Here is a 20,496-nt window from a genome sequence, read left to right as displayed (position 1 = left end):
CAATCTACAGTGTGAGTCCTGAGGCGGTGAAAGAGTTACCGGACATGGACCCCAACCTGAGGAGTGCAGGTATTTGTTTTAATCTGATGGTGATTAAACATCTTCTGAACAAGTGTGATATTCTTGGCCCTGCTTTCAATGAGCCCTTGGAAAATGATTGCTCTCGGGAAGACACTTTTGTGTTGGGCCGCAATTTAGATTCATTTTAATTATTGATTAAATTGCCACTTATTTTCTTGATTAATTATTGTTTTTCTCGTGTACTGCAGTAGGTATACCAAAAGTGTTAGTGCTTAATGTGAGCTGCCTTAAATACATTTGGAATTTCCCATCAGAAAGTTGTTATTTCCACCATTTTCCAGCAACATTGTTTCATTATAATCACATTTCTGGCACTGCTGTAGGGTCTCTTTTGTCCTCTCTTTGCCTCTCTCATTGCCACCTCTCCTTACTCCTCTCATTGCCACCTCTCCTTACTCCTCTCATTGCCACCTCTCCTTACTCATTCCCTATACTACATCATTGAAAACATAGCAGGATAAAACGAGTTTTGGGGAACAAATGTTTCTAGCAGACTTCCTCTATAAAAGCCATAAATCAACCACGGCTGGATTATCCCTCGCTAGTTTCCTGTGGTCAGCAGCACTGAGAGCCATATTTATACCCCTAATGAAAGCCATGAGACATCTACAGCATTGGACTGTGGATGTGTGTGAAAAGAGTGTTTCTGAGCGGGGACACGGCTTCAGAGTCACATGTGGCGACAGAGTGTTTGTGCGTGACTGGTTCTCCTTCAGATGGTATGTGTGATTTCGCATTTGTCTGTATGAGTGGTCACATCATTTATATGGAATTATGTATTGCACATTTGTCCCATACCATCTGCTCCCGGTTGTTTTGGGGCATCTAGGGACATCTAGTGGTGGTAGGCAATATTTCAAAGAGGACTGTTTTTGTGTTCGGCTTATTTGTTTTCTCCCCTCCTCTGAAGTCTGAGACAGTGAGAGATGATTTGAGTGACTACAAAGTCAAGTAAATCGAGAGTACAGATCACTTTTCCTGGACCACTGTCTCTCATTCACTGCCTGTTGCATCCATCTCTTAGAAAGGATGTTTAAAATGCTTTTCTTTGCACGTCACTTTCTTCCAGTTCTCCTGAGAGCTGCGTCTGAACTGGGACTTTCTCTGTTGTTGCTTTCGCCATTCCTTCCCTTCTAGAATAGTATCTCATAACTTTCTAAGTGCTGGAGAGTTATGCTCAGTCAGAGTCAGAATAGATGGAAAGAGTATTGGAGAGTTTTGCTGGTGCACTGAGCAAGGCCAGGGTTGAAACTCCATCCCTGTCTAAATATTATCTCAGGCAGCGGCCTCATACCGCAGCCAGAGGAGAGAGAGGAGAGGAGAGCCATTGATTCCAGACATACTCCCTCTTTTACATCCCATCCCTCTCTTTCTCTTTGTCCCTCCGTTCCTCTTCAAAGATCATTGCTGACCGCTTCAAACAAACACACAATGCACTCATAGAAAACACTGGCAAGCCGCTGCACAGGAAGGATGCAAACGGCTTCCTGTTTTTATCCATCGCGCAGTGTTTTGGCTTTTGATTGATATAGCATTTAGCAGAATCTTTGATGGAACTACAAAGATGGCACTTCCTTTGTCTTACACTGGGACATGAATGTGAACAGTGATTCGGTTGTGTCATTCTCTCCCTCTCTCTGCGTCCGTCTGTGTTGAGGCTGATCTCATGTATCATGGTGTGTATGTGAGGAAGGTTGTTTGTAATTTTTCTCCTTGTTACTTGGCCCTGCCAGAATATTCATGGAAAGACATTTGGCCTCACATGCAGCAGCACACTGAGGCCTTACAGACTCCATCGTTAAAAGTAACTTTAGTTTAGTTGATACACTGTGTGTGTTTATTTGTGTGCTACATTTGGCTCTGTGTGTTAGTGTGAGGTTCATAGCCCTAGCATCTATCAGGAAGCTTAATGACAGGTGCAAAGACTCCATTTGAAAGCCAGCTTTAATTATTATTATGGGGGGAGGTGGAGGAATGACAATTAGTTTTGGCCTGCCCTCAGGCCAGCACTGTAATAGGCACACCATTTGCATATTCAGTCATTATAAATAATATGGATTTGCATATTCAATAACTGTGATTCTGAAAGCATGTTCATGAAAAACACAAACCATCTCATGAGACACAAAATCACATTTGTTTTTTCTGTTTGTGTGTGTTGACAGTGTCTATAGGAAGACGCGTCCAAGATCCAATGGCTGAGCTCGTGAAGATTGATCCGAAACACATCGGCATCGGAACATACCAGGTGAGTGTTGTATTTGTTTCTGCTGATATGTTCCCTGCTCCTGCGGGCTTCTTGTCCGGTCAGTGGAACATCTGCTGTGAGTTAGACTGAAGCAAAGGGCCGAGTAGACGTGTGTGTGTGTGTGTGTGTGTGTGTGTGTGTGTGCTGACGTTGGTGTAAAATCACATTACTGTAAACCATGATTATACACACATGTGGTTTGTAATAGCACCGAATGCTATAGGGACTTACAGTAATCGCAGATAAACAACAAAGTGTGTCTTTTGATATTATATATTTTTTTCTTTCTATGAATCCTTATCTGTTTGGCCAGTATTGCCTCTGTCTGCTGACAATGTGCCTATTTGCATTCATGCCAAGTTTAGGTGTGACTCTATTATTTTATTCAAAAACAAGGAAGCAATATTGTTGACTTGAGGCATGAAGGCATTGGAATGAGGGTTTGAGAGATGAGAGGTAAGCAGGGAAAAATATCAACTTGGCTGAGGCCTGTGTCAACACATGATGCCGAGGGTGACCGCTAATTCAATTAAAGGAGATCAGGCATGACGTGAGTTTGAACATTTGTTTTTTCTGGTGCGCCTGCTGTTCCTTGCCCTTATGTGCTCAAGTGTGTGTGCAGATGCAGCAACAGTTACTTTATTTCAAGTGTGTTTATAATTGTGTGAGACAGGGAAGACAAGCATTAGGTCATACTTTTTACACCAGCTATTAATGCGGTATTGTTCTCCAAATATGGAAAGTTGTGAGGGGCAAAATGCGAGGATGGACATGTACAAAACTAAACGGATTGAGGAAGACAAAGGCAAGAATAAGTTACAATTGGCAGCCCATAGTGAGTACATTATCTTTTAAGAAAAGGGCAGAAGCATCATTATGAGATCAGAGGAGAGAGTTTCTTGAATAGTCTTTTCACGGCTCTATAAAACTGTAGGGCTACGCAAAAATATAAATTTCATGAATGATGAATCTGTTATTTTGTGTAAACTCATTTAGTTGCTTAATGATGATTAATGATTTTTTTGTTGAAGATTGGTTAATTTTTGCTAAATGATTTTTCTTGTATGAACAATTAATTACATTTAAATTAGGGCTGTCAAGTTAACGCGTTAACGCAAAAAAAAATTGACGCCACTAATTATTTTAACGCGATTAACGCATGTGTATTTTTTGTCCTCGGCCGCCCCGTAGTTTCAGAGCGCATCGAGTTTAAAATACCATCTACAAGCTGATGCTGACAGCCCCGCTCCTGCCGCCTGCTTGCGGCAGACCACACTTCCACGCTCACCGGCAGGCACCGACTGGCTGTTGGGAGGACCGGGAGGGTGTGTGTATGTGTGGCCCGAGCGAGAGAGAGACCTTACGTGCATTGTTGTTGTTAGCATCTGGTGCTAGCTAGCTGCGCTAACGGATATAAGGAGCTGTTTCAATGAAAACAGAGGAGCGACATTTCGCCACAACTGCGCCGAGCACTTGACTTTATGCAGGAAGCCAGACAGTGGGACATTGTACGAAAAGTCAGCACACTCAGCACGGATAGTGCGCAACATGATTGCAGCGTCCAGGCAGCTCCCGTTCGAGCATATGCCTTGAGTTGCACATAGCTCCAACGATCCATCACACACACACACACACACACACACACACACACACACACACACACACACACACACACACACACACACACACACACACACATACACACACACACACACACACACACACACACACACACGCGCACACACACACCACACACACACACACACACACACACACACACACACACACACACACACACACACACACACTTTGTATTGTATTATTGAATGAGAGAGGTTCCAGGTTGAATTGAGGCGAATATTTGTAATGTTCAGAGGTTGTTGTGTTTAATATTCATGAGAATATTTGTCATTGTTCAAATGATAATAAACGTTAGCATAAAGCATATTTGTCCACTCATATGTTGATAAGAGTATTACAAACTTGAAAAATATTCCTCTAAGGTACATTTAGAACAGATAAAAAATGTGCGATTAATCGCGATTAACTATTTTAATCGATTGACAGCCCTAATTTAAATGTTAATTAAACAATTATTGACTCATTTAGTCGGCCCTATGGAAGTGTGCAGTCTTTCTGTTGAAAAAAGGGAACTCCTGTACAACAGGATTACTTTAATGATGCTTCTGTATTTATACTTTCCTCACTGTCAACATGTGGCTGATAAACTGTACTTATTTGTAGCATTGATTTGACTTTAATGGAAGAATCCAAGAGAAGAAGAGAAAGAAAGAGGGTCAAAGGACAGCAGAGGGTGACAAAAGTCAAAAGAAAAGGAGTGATGAGGAAGTTGAAGGGTGAGGGGGGGGGGAAATGGATATTTGAAAGAGAAAGGAAGAGGTCATATTGTGCTTGTGCTGATGCATGCTTGGCTGAGTGTGTCGGGTCACGGGCCCGTGTCTCTCATCACGTCTTGACTCGGGCTCTCTGGGGCTCCCCGGGTTCTGCACCTCCCGCTCTCAGATCATGTGACTACGTCAACAAATGATAATATAACCGGGTAAATAAACTCTGGGTGCTGACAGATATGAGATGGGACATCACTTTGACCTGCGCGTCGGCTCGCTCAAACACACACGTACACACTATCCTTCCCATCCTTTTTTCCGACTTTAAGGGCTAAGTGTGTGTGCGCATGTGTGTAGATTCATATCAGTGTATTGTGGATGTATATGTGGGAGAATGAGTGTGAGAGAAAGTGCACTCATGCATATGTGAGGATTTCTTGCTAGTTCTTTTGTGCGATTCGTGGTATTTTGAGCTTTCTCAGAGTTTATTGTCATTAGACCCAGGAAGCATACGGGCAGATGTAACTCTAGACAGCTGGCACAGCATGTTCTCTCTCTCTCCCTCCCTCTGCTGACCCACTGACTGACAGCTCTGAGAGAAAGGAGGAAATGAGCTGAGGGCTAAAAAAGTGAGGCCCATTAAAATCAGATTGGATGTAACTATTGGTGTGGGAACATTGTTTTCACTACAGCACCTCTGGCTGGATACTGAGTTTGCCAGATACACGTCTGGTTGAATGCCAGTGTTTTTGTAGTATTTGTGGTTAGCTTCAGTACAATTCATTTAAACTTCTTCTAATGTATTTGCGCTTCATTGTTATACACTTTCACGGACAAGCATTTCAGGAGTCGTGTGTCCTTTCAGAAATAAAAAAGACACTTTGTGGGCGTGGCCTTTGCACAGATCTCCATCTGTCAATCAGCTCTTTACTGTATGTTGCCATGGTCTGTTGACAGCTGGGTAATCCCCAGGGCTGTGAAACTAACTGCTACTGGAAAATACACACACAGACACACACTGCTGTGTAAGAAAACATTGCCCGCAAGCCGGATATTAAAGAAACTGTCAATCTTCCCCCTCACCTCTTTCAACCGTTCTCCTTCTCTCACAGATAGAGTTTTTCCACTCCAGCCCGATGTCCTCCCTTCCTCAGACTCGCTGTCATGATATCTTTCCTTCTCTTTCTCTTATGTGGTACAACATGTATAGTGGACATACACTGTACAGGAACATCAGATGTGGCACCAAGTCACTCAATGTTTAAACCAGAGCAAACCACTTTCACCTAGAACTAGTGAACATGATGTAACTTCACTATTACATTAAGGTGTGCAGCAGTGCAAGTGTGTGTGTGCGCTTGAGTATGTTGTTATCACTCTCCCTCTTGAATGGCAGTGCCTTCAGGGGAGGCAGGAGCAGACAGGGCTGCGAGACGGAAGAAGAGACAGAAAATGAAGAGTTGACAGTGATTGAACGTTTCTGCCTCCGTGTTTCGAGGCATGGGAAAAAACTAAACTGGCTCCTAAAGATTTGATACTATATCTAATACTATTTAAACTATGGTCTGTAAAAGCAAGCATCTGTTTGTTTGGTTGTGAGATGAGTCAAGCTTGTTTTTTAAAGATATGATAGACATTGATCATAAGCAGGATAAATGAAGTAATGATGTGGTTTTGTGTGATTAAAGATAATGAGCTGAAAGTAGCTGACCCCGGCTTCAACTATTGGGAACATGAATTTTCCCCCCACGATGTCTTTAAACGTCTCTTGTTTCTATTTTCTCATGCTTTGTTTTGCAGTCCCTCAGGTAATGTGTGATTGTTTTGCAGGAAGTTGAGAAATAGCCATTAGGCATTCATGAAAGGTGTTGGAAAAACATAAAACCATCTCCTTGCTGTCATATCACTTTCAGCGGCTGATTTACGACCTGTATTTAGCTCTGCACATATTCACACATGCACACACAGACAAGCCTACGCTGGGAATAGTATGCCGTTTGTTACAGAGGGAGTTCCTAGAGGCCTTTATAGAAGCTGTCAGTCAAGAAGTGCATGACCTTCAGATAACCTCTGGCACCTTGTTAGTTTACGCATAGTCAATTGATTATGGAAGAGTGATAGATGTGAAGTAGCAGTTTTTAAATAATTGTCACACACATTTGGTGAAAGTACCAAACACTGGAGTCTATTTGTAACTTCTGGAAGTCCAAAAAATGTAGGATGTTTCCAAAAACGAGCACGCGATTGAAGCTTTTATTCTTTCCTCTTTCATTAAAGCTGCTACAACTACGGCAAATATATGAAGCTACTTGAGGACAATTCCCTCTGGGGACTTGCTTCTTTATTTTTGGTCGCCCCATCATCTTCATCTCATTCATTTGTGTGACTCTTTACCATTATCACAGGATATCGAGAACAAACAACGCTGGACTAATACACAACGTATGCAACTTAAACAAAGAAAGGACATTCTTCAAAAAAGCACCCTGTTTACAAATAACTTTTAGCGTATATGATTGTAGTACAGGGGGTGCGCGGGGTCTTAAAAAGTATTACAAGTTGATCAATCAATTTAGCTGAAATTAAGGCTATTAAAAAGTATTAAACGGCATTTTCCAAGGTATTACATTTTGTAGCTTGTTTTCAATAAGTATATAAATTGTCCAAAGAGGTTGTATTCTACAGTGTGCCTGAATGTAATCATTGCGTAGGTGTGTAGTGTGATTCTGTGTAGTTTATTTATGGCATCCCGTTGGATTTGACGTCATCTGAACGCTCACTGCTTGAAAGCGCGCGAAGGTCCGTTTGCGCCGGTTGCTAAACAACATCGTTATGGGGAAATGCAAGTTTGCGTCCAAATGGTTGGAAGATAAGGAGGAAGGACAATCAATACTGTATATAGTCAATGTGAGATAAAGTGTGTCGCCAAGGTAACCGGTTAGAACTCGAAGTGGCGATGAGGTCTTAAAATGTATGGAAAGGGTCTTAAAAGGTATTACATTTGACTTCAGGATTCCTGCATATACCCTGAAGTATAAGGGGTACCCTAACACAATCATTTAATTATAAATGGGTGGTTTAAACGATGCTTAAACAAGTATATTTCTCTGTTATTCATTATGCTTTTAAATCAAACTAAATATCCCGACAGCTGGAAGAGTTCTGACATCGTAACACCTTAACTCTAGGAACTTTAGGTGCTATTATTCTCTGGTTTTTCTGGCTCTATATATTTATTACTTTTATGCTTTTATTATGTGTATGTATCAGATTATGTATCAGCGAAAAGGACATCAATGTTTTCAGTTTCTCAGTGAAATAACTTAAGCCACTTTAGTTTTTCTGCCTTTCTCTCCTGCTGTGTACTTTTCACCACTCTTGTCAATCCCTCTGTGATTGACGTGTGGTTACTCAGCAGCATTTAAGTATGCGAGGTGCAGACAGAAGCACTTCATCCTTGTGTGTTGGTTGGCTGGTTTCACTTGGTTTTCATCCAAAGCATACATGACCTTCACTCAATATGTAGGGATCCGCTCCATTGGCTCTGGATCATTTTGAGGTTTTGGTGTCTGGGCATATTTTATATACACAGCTTAATTAGAAACTACAGCTGAGTGTTTCAGAATAATCAATAATAATAATCAAGTTTGCATTGTTCATTTGAAAAGTAAAGGATGAGAATCATTGGCTATCTAAGTGAGATCAGACCTGCCGCCGTATGCAGTGTTTCTCTCCCTTTGGCAAAACATATTTTAAACATGCGTTTTTCAGGATTAGATTAAGTTTAAATTGAAGATTCTTAAATGAATACTTAATTAAGTTATAGTTTCAATACCGTTTCTCCTATCCCTCATTGAGCACAGCTATGTACCGTGATGCATATGCACCTCAGTGTGAGCGGTCACATTACTTTAGTTTTCTCTATACATTGAGTTTTTAGCTCGACAATTCTTCTCTCTGTGTCGGTGTGTGTGTGTTCATGTTTGTTAGATGTGTATTTCTAGCAGGATGTGTTAGCCGGAGCGCTGAAGGCTGCTCTGGACGGCAATGTAGTTGTTCCCACCCCTCATTGAGCACAGTTATGTGATGCTCACTGTTAGCAGTCACAATACTTTAGATTCTCTAGTGCGGCTCTCACCTCTATAAGGTTTCAATGAGAATATGAGATCACATTCACCTGGGTTTTATTGCAGGTTAAAACTCACACTGCCTTCCACACCTCTACTTTTCTCGTGTGAAAACGTTCTTCTCAGGTGTTACATTACAGGTGGTTTCCTCCTCCTCTGACTATCTCTGTCTCCCTCTTCTTTCTGTATCATCTCTCCGGAAATCATAACACTTTCACTGGGGAACTCTTATTGTTCAGAAAGCTATTTTTATTTTCTCAAAAATGCCTCTGGCTGTATTTCATTAGCATTTTCACAAAGAATCAGACTGCAGTTCACACGAGGAGTCACCAGGGGTGCTGTGCTCTCTCCAGTACTCTTCTCTCGATGACTTTGTCTTAACCCTTCTGCTCAATCACATGTTGACCATCCTGCTTATTGCAGACTAGGCTTAAACCAATGTTTTGTAGTAGGAGTACAGTAATTCATTAAACCTTCAAAGTAAGTTCCTGCCAACAAGACCAATTAAAGTGTCAAATGTTTAATCTTGAACCACACAGTCACGCATCGACAACTAATCCTCTGGGTTCTTCCTTTGGAAAGGCGTAACTTTGAGCTTGTCTATTGCCCACTGTTGATGCAATCCCGTCACCCAAAATAAATGATATCATTATTAAAGGCACGAATAGTTTGGGAGTTTGCATACTCGTGAGATTACTTGAGTCAGGTAAGAGTCATTTGAATTGATCTTTTCTTAACTATGTTTACTGTATGTCTTGACAAATACACAGCCAAACTAATATCCTTTCACATAATAATACACACATTCCAGTTTTTAAATGATACAGTATGAAGCTCATAATAAAGAATTGTATTTATAGTTTTGATGACTTAAGTGAAAACTTGTTTAAAGTAGTGACTTTCTTATGAATAGATAAACTAAATTATGGATTCCCATGTGGTCTTTCACCCCAACATATATAATTATATATATTTTTGCTCTGTGTCGCTCTCCTCTTCCGTCCGGCTGTCCTGTTCTCGCTGACAGACGAGTGTGTGTTTGCTGGTTGGCGTTGTTGTTATCTGTTTACAAGATGGTGTTTGTTCAGAGCTTGATCGTGTTACAGGACAACCCATGCTAACTCGCACACACAAACACATGCGCAGTGCGCGCGCACACACACACACATGCACACACACACACACACACACACACACACACACACACACACACACACACACACACACACACACACACACACACACACACACACAGTAGTCCAGTTTAGACTGTCAGCTAATCCTCCAGCAGTTGCTGAGGCATCAGTCTCCGGCTGATCGCTTTCTGGCCTTGTCTCTCAGCGCAGGGCTTCTGTTTGTCCTGGGACGACTGCTAGGCCTCATAGAGTTTCTTCAATCTTATTTTGTGTTTCTTATTACGTTTATTTTTCCACTTCGCTCCACTATCCTTTTGCTTTCTTAGTTTGAATTGTTGGCCCTGCTCCTTATTAGGAAAAAGATTCCAGCCCTTTTGGAAAACACATCCTGATTAAAGGTTGATTGGATGAGAAGTGTGAAGAGTTCATTTGGAGGAACTTTATCGACAGCAAATTACACTAACGAGAACACTGTGTTAGCAGGAGGGGGAGATTTCTGACAGGCCAAACTAAACATTCCCTCTCTTCCCCCCTCTGCACTCCCTCGTCTCTCTGTGTCTCACTTGCTCTACTACTTGTCAATCAAACCTCTTTCTCTCTCAGTTTGTCAGTATTTTATTGCTAACACTTTTCCCCGCTGTTTTTCTCTTTAAGGATGACATTTTAATAATCCCCCTGGGGAAGCTGTGCCCTCACAGAACCAAATAGTAAAACATTTAATGTAATATGGAATACATTTACAGAATGGGGATTATTTAAAGAGAACATAATTTTGTAAGTCCATTACAAATTATGTTATAATCACACTGAGATTTATAGATGAAAATAAAACAGAAAAGTACAGTGAAACAGCAAAAGGCATAGCATTGGCTTCAAAATAAACGGAACACTCATTCTATTTTGTAACCTTATACAAATCAAGTTAAATTAACATCAAGATTTGCTTAAAGAGTCGCTCATATGTCTTGTATCTGTGCAAAGAGATTGGTGTTTTCTCTATTCATTGAGTTTGTAGCCTGACATTTCTTCTCTCTCTCTCTCATCTCTCTCTCTCTCTCTCTCTCTCTCTCTCTCTCTCTCTCTCTCTCCTCTCTCTCTCTCTCTCTCATCTCTCCTCTCTCTCCTCTCTCTCTGTGTTGTGTCTGTGTGTGTTTTTACGTGTTTGTTTAATGTGTGTTTCTAGCATGATGTGTCAGCCGGAGCTCTGAAGGCGGCTCTGGACGGCGTGGTGCAGGAGTGTGTGAGCTTCGTCGGGGTGGACATCAACATTTGCTCCGAGATGCTGATGAGGTACACGACACATGCGACACATTTGTACTTGTGAAGGGCCTAGATATTCAAACACACACACACACACACACACACACACACACACACACACACACACACATACAAATTGTGAAACAGAGATGAAGTAGGGCTTAGAGACCTCTGACATACTTTCCCTTAGCAGTCACAACATGGCAAAGCCTCATTCACACTTATGCACAGGCGCATGCTTAATGCTTACACACACAGAAACACACACATATAGAGATGGCCTGCCAGGTCTCTGTTTAGACTAATGCTTCACACCCTGGCCTCACTTATTGGGCCTGGAATCGACAGAGGGGATTAGAGAAAGCAGACACACACTATACACACACATCACTCTCACACTAAGAAATATAGATGTATGTATAGTCATAAATATATTTTGTAGTACACTGTGCACTCAGTAACGTATTTACTACAACATGTATAACAGCACATGATTTTAAATAGAGGAAGCACACAAAGTAGATCCAAACACTTGATGGTAGATACACAAAGTATACATGAGCTGGCATTAGCAGCGGGGCAGGCATCAGGTCATCTGTTTACCCGTCTGCTCTGTAAGTGAGCTTTTTCCATTCCTGCCAGAAGTTATGCTACACACATTAAACACACACAGACGTGTTGATGACTGAGGTATTATGTGGAGTGTTGACATTGCCGTGTGTTTCAGGGCGAGTGAGTCACTGTGGGCATTAACAGAGCTGACCTAGTTGAGTTTCAAATCACCTCTCTTCATTGCTCGGCCAAAACTGGACAAATATACTCACTCAATATTAGCTCGTGTGTGTCCTGTGAGTGTTTCCCCTGCTTGTTTTTAGTGCCACGTCACAGTCGGCACAATTCAGCCCTGTTGTTTGTATAGGCGTATTATAGAAACCAGGGGCCAAATAGATAAATGATACCTATGAAAAGAAAACATGAATACACCACTTCCTAAATATTAACTTCTATTAATGAGAAATAAATGTGCGGTGGGGAAATCTGCGCCAATTTCTGACTCCTATAATTTTTTTTACATGACAAATTAGTGGTAAGGGTGCTAGAAATAGCCACACCGGTTACATTTATTATTTTGAATCTTTATCCTTCCCCTAGTTTCATTTTTTACTGTACTGCTTCACACATTATCATCCAATTTTGAACCAATATAAACACATAGACCTCCAAAAACTTCCAGTAATATAATAAACAGATGATGTGTTGTGACATTTCCCTTTTTCATGTGTTGTTCTATCTGCTAGGCATGTGGCAGGCCTAATGTAGGGCGTGGCGAAGAGTATTGCAGAAGAATGGAGAGAGCAGAATGGTCCCTTCAACAACAGGGAACAACTCAAACTGGTGAAAGGCATGGGGCCCAAAACCTACCAGCAGTGTGCCGGCTTCATCAGAATCAACCCGCAAACCCTACACAGGTACACACTTGTGCTACACGCTAGGGATGCATACCGGTATTACCGAAATACCGGTTACTGGTGGCTACGGTATACCGTACCAAAATCAGATCCGGTTTCGATACTTTAAAAAAAAAAAAGTTAACTATATCGTAAAGCGCTTCATGGGAGTAATTGTGGGATGATACATTTTCAAAGTATCACGATATGTATCGGTTGAGTATCGGTATCGTTCAGTGGTATCGGTATCGTAAAAAAGTCAACGATATGCATCCCTACTACACACTCAAAAGTATTAATGGTGAAATGTATACAACATGTAAAACCATGTAGAGCAGAGATAGGTGACAGGAGTCGTTCCTCTATGGTGGCGTACGGAGCAGGAGTTCTTTTCAGAAATAGTTTTCATTATAACGTCATTTTAACTGAAATAGTACTGGATAACATTTAGAAAGTGAATGTGGATTTCTTTAGTGAGTGATGCAAACTCAATGAATCCTAATAACCTCAGATGTATTGGAGTTGAATCAGGAATCTCACAGGCAGACGAAATACATGTAAACTGCCTACAGCTAATAGATGCCAATAGAGATGATTGATAACATGTTTTTTATGTAATTTGATGATTTGAGGCCTTTGATGGAAGATGTTTTTTGTTATGATGGCTTTCTCCCTCATAAATTGTCGCTTGTCCAAACAGTGCCAAATCCTCGCCTCACCCTGTACCTGAGAAACCAGCAGTTAAGAAAAGCAAAGGAAAGACTTGCGTCAACATACCGACCTCATTTAACCCCCTGGACCAGACCTGCATTCACCCCGAGTCCTACCACGTGGCAGAGAGGTACAGTACACACAAACATACACACACACACACACACACACACACACACACACACACACACACACACACACACATACACACACACACACCCACACACACACACACACACACACACACTTGTACAGCAGCTTACCCACTGGCCGAAGCATGTTCGAGCTTAGATGGAGTCGATTGTGACACCGTCTCATATGGGGCTGGTTACAGCGGTGGAGGACTCTGATTTGATTTACACAGACATGGGATACAAGAGCGGAGGCGTTGGCTTGTACGCGCGTATGTCAGTGTGACTGTTTCTGTGTCTGTCCTTGTGTGAGAAATTATTGTTAGCACCACTGATGCTGATATCAAAAGCACATTGAACATCTGCCTAAGGTGTGTGTGTGTGTGTGTGTGTGTGTGTGTGTGTGTGTGGTGTGTGTGTGGTGGGTGTGGGTGTGGGTGGGTGTGTGTCAGGCAGCTGTAGTCACTCAACTGTGTTTAGTCTACACAAGTTCTGACACTAGTGGCTCTAAGCATCGCTCGCCTCATGTTGATGTGCCTTTAATGGCCTGTGTGTGTGTGCAGATTTGTGTCGGTGCGCACGTGTGAAGATAGGTTGCTGCTGCTTGTATGAAACAGTTTTTGCTTATCTCTCCTACTTCAACTAAGTAACCATATATGTATTTGGGTTGATGTGGTTCTGTGTTCAGTATAGACAGTAGATCAAAGAGCTGTTAGGGGTGAGAGGTTTCAAAGACCATCCCCTTTATTTACTTCTTCCTTTTCTATTTGTTGCCTTATTCTTTGAACACACCCTTTCCTTTAGTCCAAATCCTCTTAGCTCATGTTTTTTTAAAGGTTCACTGGCCAATGGATATTTACATTTGACCTTCTATTTAATATATAACAATTATTTTTAGGCTGTAAAATGTTGCTGATTTTCAATACTTTTGTGCCCTTCTTTAATTAGGAGGAATGCTGTGTGTGTGTTTGTGTATGTGTTTCAATGCGTGAGGGCGCGTGTGTGTGTGTGATTGACTTTATGGTGTATAAGGAATATCATGTTCATCACATTACTGAAACTGGATCCTCCATTACTGCTCACAGCCCACACATCACCCACTTTTTGTAACCATATACAACTTAAACACATTCTCTCTCTCTCTCTCTCACACACACACACACACACACACACACACACACACACACACACACACACACACACACACACACATGCACCGACTCTTTGTTTATTCAGACATAGTTGGTAATGTTTGCCTAAAAACAAATATTGCTATGTAACATTTCTCTAAAGAGTGTTAATGTTCAGCTGCAGAGGATCAGCTCGTTCAGAATATCATCTAAATATAAGTGAAGCATATTATTGTGGGGCAGTTGGTTCCATTTCATGAAACGTATTGTATTACTCCGATTTGAGATAGAGGGGGTCCACTATATGATGAATACTTATCTGATATTTAACAGTCGGGGCCCAATACTTCTATAATACAAGACAGAGTGGGTTCTTGCTGTGTGCCTGGATAAAATCTATAGAAGAGCCCACCCAACCATACACACACACACACACACACACACACACACACCACACACACACACACACACACACACACACACACACACACACACAGTGTTGGTAGTAATTATATAGCGTGAACCCAACAGTGGTGGAGGCCTCTGGACTTCTGGTACCCCTTAAATACTAACATGCACCCTTGGAAAAATGAGACGGACACACACACACACACACACACACACACACACACACACACACACACACACACACACACACACACACACACATACACACACATATACACACACACACACACACACATACACACACACACACACACATACATACACACACACATTTGAAGGTGCACTCTCAAACACACATACACACACACCTGAAACCCACCACCCACCAAACCGATGTAAGAGCCAGAATACAGGCTGCTCTTAGTCTAACACTGCTTTCCCTTTCATTCCATCATGAATCTTTTGTTGTCACTCATTAAGGGATGCTCCTGTATTTTAGACTGAACTCTGTAGCCCATTGAACCTTGTGTGTTGATAAGTTTAAAAGTCTGTAGTTTGATTGTTTGAGGTTCTACTATCAGTAATCATCCATTGAGAAAAGCCTGTCGTGTATTTAAACAGAGAAACGGTCAGTATTTTTAACGTGAGTCCTACTGTAGTTGTGTAAACAGCTTTCCAAATATCTAGTAAGAAGATAGTTTTCTCTTGGAGGAAAAAAAGTCAACCTCATATTCCTTTTTTGTAGATAAACTATGAAAAGAGAGAGGAAGAGTGATGATAGGCTAGATTTAAACCATGGGGGTGATGTGGTATTCATCTCAGACCGCTAGGCCACCAAGACACAAGTATTTATTCTCCTGTAAAGAGATATACGCATGGAAAGGTAAGAAGCTTAGGGAGACGCATGAGACCAGATCCTAGTGTTAGATAGTTTGGTCCAAAGGTGTCGTTTCCTCACCACTAAGCCATTTCTGGCACATACTCTGCTACTATTTTGTACCAATGTGGATTTCTGGTGTTGAGGGATTGATTCCGCGTGTCTTCCTTCTTTGGACGCTAGACGTTGGGCCTCTCCACTCACAGCTGTCCCTTACATAGTTTGTACACAAGCTGTGTCCCGTTACATCCGCACTGTCCCTGCTACTGCCAAACCAGCATTTCTGAACAACATTGTGTATGAATCAACTTGTGTGTGTCTGTGGGTTGTAATATGTGTGTGTCCACCTGTTCTGTCCATCATGGGGGGGGGGACAGCTGCAGAGTCTGTTAGGCGTCAGGCTGCCAGTGAGCGACATCCATCACGGATGCTACCCAGCTGGTTCCACACATGCACAGAGGCAAATGCATTCACATCTATCAGCAGTCGTAGAAAGTGCCTACTGTAAATAATATATACAGTACACACAACTCTCACACAGACACACACATCATGCATTTTTCCATAATCCCTATTTTCATACTCTGGCTCTCATACAAGTTTATTACTAAGTCAGTTTAATATAAATGATGGCTAATTGGTTTGGATTTAAACTTAAGGCTCAGTGCGTTTTAAATGGTGCAACCTGACTGACTGTCTAGACATTTTGGAGGTGGGATATACTGCTCAAAACATGTGATAGAGGGACTTTTTTCCAGGCGGTGTACAGATGGACTAACAGTCGTACCTTAGCAAAGTGGAGGCAGTTTCATGAGACAAGGTGACAGGGCGTTTACAGCCCACTGTGGATTTCCCTGATTTAATAGGGGGTAAAATAAACGTGTATTTGTGTGTGCTTTGAGAACAGAAAGCTCCGTCTCAGCAGCTCATGACTGTGTGTGTAATTACTCCAACACCCCTCCCTCCCTCCCTCTTATTCCCCCTCAGCGCCCTCTCACTTTACCTGCATCAGCTTAGCTTGTTACTTACCCTACTTCCTACGTCTTGGCTTTTCTCATCTTTTGTTTCTCTTCTTTTTGACAGTTATACTTTTCTTCCCTCAACCATTCTTCCCAGCCTGTCGTCACTTTCCCCCCTACTCACATCCCTTCCTCTTTCCCGCTCTGTTACTCCATCCCTCACAAGCTCAGGTCTCTGTTTCAGTTTGAGAGGGAGGTGGTGCATAAACCCAACTAGCACCACTCGCTTAATAAAACTCAATTATGAACACTGTCTCTTGCTGGCCACTTCATGAACCTGTGTGTTTTGTAGTTTGAAAAGTTTAACTTTCACTCTCTGCACCATCTTTTAACATGATTTATTGACTTTACTTCTATCCAGGTTTCTGTCCCTCGTGGGTGGGAGTGCAGACCAGATCGGGAGTGCAGGCCTGCGACAGTATGTGGAGAGCAAGGTATGGACCAGCAGTGTGGAGGAACTGGCCAAGACCGTGGACAGCACACCTGAGACCCTCAAACTCATCATCGATGGCCTCGCGCAGCCCCCCGGGTTCGACATAAGACAAAGTAAGACTCCTGCCATTCACCGTCACACTAAAATCAGACTACATAACAAAGTAAATATGCAACACAGATTAAAAAATGGTCTTAGATTTCAGATTGTGGAAGAAATAGAACAACGTTTACATGAGTTTATGTTCAGTACATACTACAATTATCGATTTATGGCTAACCAAATCGAGCAAAACCACAGTTAAACCCTTTTCTTCTCAGTATTCAAGTCAAACATTTGGTATTATGAAAAAACCCATCAGTAAATGTATATAACTGCAACACAGCAGTCACACTAGCGTCTCTCATTGTTCCTTCATAATATCCTTTATTGGTCCCTACTGACTGGTAGAAAGGTATTTCTTTGCTAGTTACAACTCACTGTGACTTTTCTTGTGCCATTATTATAATAGGCATGTCTTGGTATTGTAACCGGATAGAATCTGGCTTCCTCTCTGTAGCCCAACAGCACTAGTATGCTTCTGACAGTGTGTGATGGGTCCAGCAGACTGCTGTAGGACACAGTATTTTTACACACACACACAAACACGCACACATACATATATTCAAGAAAGGTCTGTTTTTCTCATACTCTTGAGTTCAGGCACGCATAAACATGACACTACAACCATAGACAATCATTTAGATTTTTAGCCCAATTTATATTTCCCGAGAATAATTTGACTTTCTTTGTTCTTTTGGGACCGTTGGTCAAATAATGAGTCCCTGTGAACTTTATGGTTCAATGATATAGTTGACTAAAATGCTCAGTTTGCCTTTTCATTTACTTTATAAATAAGCAAAGGGCTACTTTGTCTGAGGTTATAAAATATTTAACTACGGCTGCCTTTCAAAATTACAAAACAATAAGTTGCTTCCGCGCCTTTTTATGTACAGAGAAAGAAATCCAGCTTGGGTACCCAGTTAGTGCTGGCTAACTCTTTCTAAAATGAAGGAACGCAGCTTCAAGGTTCATTCTCAGGTTGGCCCTATTCGGTTGCAGCGCACTTCGCTTGGCCTCCGAGCCGGTGCTCAGCTGAGTAAACAGATGGGCCGAGGCTACCGCATGAAATCAGTGCTGTAGGGAGGATAATTGGACCGGACTATTTCCTGGGGCGCAAGCCTTCCTTGTTTGTGTTAATGCCACAGAAAGGAAATAGATCTCTCATGAACAGGCCAAGTGGAAAGTGATGTAGATTGAAGTGCTGAAAAATGTGGAAGTATGCAGACACAAGTATTGGGTTGCTGCTCGAAATGAAATATCTGTTTGTCATTTCTGCCCCGCCCCCCTCACTTTCCTGCCCCGCCCCCTCACTTTCCTGCCCCGCCCCCTCACTTTCCTGCCCCGCCCCCTCACTTTCCTGCCCCGCCCCCCTCACTTTCCTGCCCCGTCCCCTCACTTTCCTGCCCCGCCCCCCTCACTTTCCTGCCCCGTCCCCTCACTTTCCTGCCCCGCCCCCCCTCACTTTCCTGCCCCGTCCCCTCACTTTCCTGCCCCGCCCCCTCACTTTCCTGCCCCGTCCCCTCACTTTCCTGCCCCGCCCCCTCACTTTCCTGCCCCGCCCCCTCACTTTCCTGCCCCGCCCCCTCACTTTCCTGCCCCGCCCCCTCACTTTCCTGCCCCGCCCCCTCACTTTCCTGCATCCCTTTTCCCGCAACCCCTCCCTAGCATTAGTGCTATCTGCCAGCTTTACCTGATTTTGTCATAGATCCATCTTCTTCACTTGCATTTAGCCCTCACACTTTTTTGACGATGTATTTTTGATCTCTTTTTGCCATCCCCAGGTTTTGGGAAGGCGGTCTTTAAGCGGGGCATTGTATCGATGAGTGATCTGCGGGTGGGTGCAGTGCTGACGGGCCAGGTGGACAACGCCACTCTGTTCGGGGCTTTTGTAGATATCGGGGTTGGCCGCTCGGGTCTTATCCACAAAAGCAAAATCACACTGGACAAACTGCCTGCCAGTCAGCGCCGCCGCAGCCTGGCTCTTGGACCTGGGCAGCGGGTGGAGGTCCGGGTCCTCAATGTGGACCCTCAGAGGGGACGGATCGGGCTGGACCTGATCAGGGTCCTGGAATAGATTCACTTATTTCCCATATTTCATGCCTGTCATAAAAGTTACACACAAAGCTGCTGAAAATGCAATGACTTCATGATATGTACATGTTCTTATAAGCAGGTTCAAACTATTTAAGTGTATTTATATGAATGGCTCTTTACTTTTCACACATTCCTCTAATGACGGTGTATTTGCCAGGGCCTGCAATTTCAGCATTTTTCCTGCAAATATATTCAATTAAAATATACGGTTGTCCATTTTAACTCAGAACATCAACGACAAATGGAGCAAAAATAAAACTTCCTCACAGTTATGCTAAAGGTGGGAAGACTTCATTTCCCCTGAAGAAGTTTTTCTCAGGTAGATTTAGTTTTCTGCCCGTTTATAATCCCTGTGTATCTTTTGATTGAACGCCAAACCTAAGTGCGTAATTCAGGGCAAAATAATGTTATCTTTATATTAGATATTTAATTTCCCATCTAGCATTCTGCACAAACTACTTTCTCCTAGAGAAGATTTTGATTTTGATTTTGCTTATTAGCAGAAGATAGCTTCATAATAATAATTTAAAATGACTCTTTCTGTATTCCCACCCTTGTTCTGCTTTGAAGTGCTCCGAACAGTTTGACAATACACGTGTTTGTTTCTTCTGTTGAAGAAGATTTAGTTTCTGTGTTTACTGTGTTCGGATATCAATCTGTGACTGGCTTATCGTTTCAATTAAAAAATATTTTCTGTATACCTCTTGATTTATATTTTCTGAAAATGATGAATTCTGCAAAGTATCTACTCAGAAGTGTTTTCTCATCCCATTGGAGAGGAGACTGGATGGAAATTAGCTCAAAGCTAAAATCTAGCATATTGTCTTAAGTGTTCATTAATGTGCATTGTCCCTATTCAAATAAACGATTAAATGAAAATGAGAGGCATGGGTGAGAATGGAAAAAAGGGAGGATAGCAGGGAGAAAACAAAGGTGGGGGTGG

The 20,496-nt window shown here is 42.2% G+C and overlaps 1 protein-coding gene across 1 annotated transcript in view; it reads left to right on the top strand.

Annotated features, from left to right (window-relative positions):
- Positions 1–20,256, top strand: part of srbd1 (S1 RNA binding domain 1) — a 53,291-nt gene extending 33,035 nt beyond the window's left edge. The window contains 7 exon segments of the mRNA XM_034238039.1: positions 1–69; positions 2,247–2,329; positions 11,124–11,230; positions 12,499–12,669; positions 13,349–13,489; positions 17,286–17,470; positions 19,241–20,256. The exon segment at positions 1–69 is cut by the window's left edge and continues 23 nt beyond it. Coding sequence (XP_034093930.1) covers positions 1–69; positions 2,247–2,329; positions 11,124–11,230; positions 12,499–12,669; positions 13,349–13,489; positions 17,286–17,470; positions 19,241–19,533 — 1,049 coding nt within the window. The 3' untranslated portion in view covers positions 19,534–20,256.
- The last annotated feature ends 240 nt before the right edge of the window (positions 20,257–20,496 follow it).

The sequence above is a fragment of the Gymnodraco acuticeps genome, unplaced genomic scaffold (genome assembly GCF_902827175.1).
Source record: "Gymnodraco acuticeps unplaced genomic scaffold, fGymAcu1.1, whole genome shotgun sequence".
NCBI classification, from domain to species: domain Eukaryota; kingdom Metazoa; phylum Chordata; class Actinopteri; order Perciformes; family Bathydraconidae; genus Gymnodraco; species Gymnodraco acuticeps.
This window is presented reverse-complemented; position numbering and strand designations above follow the sequence as displayed.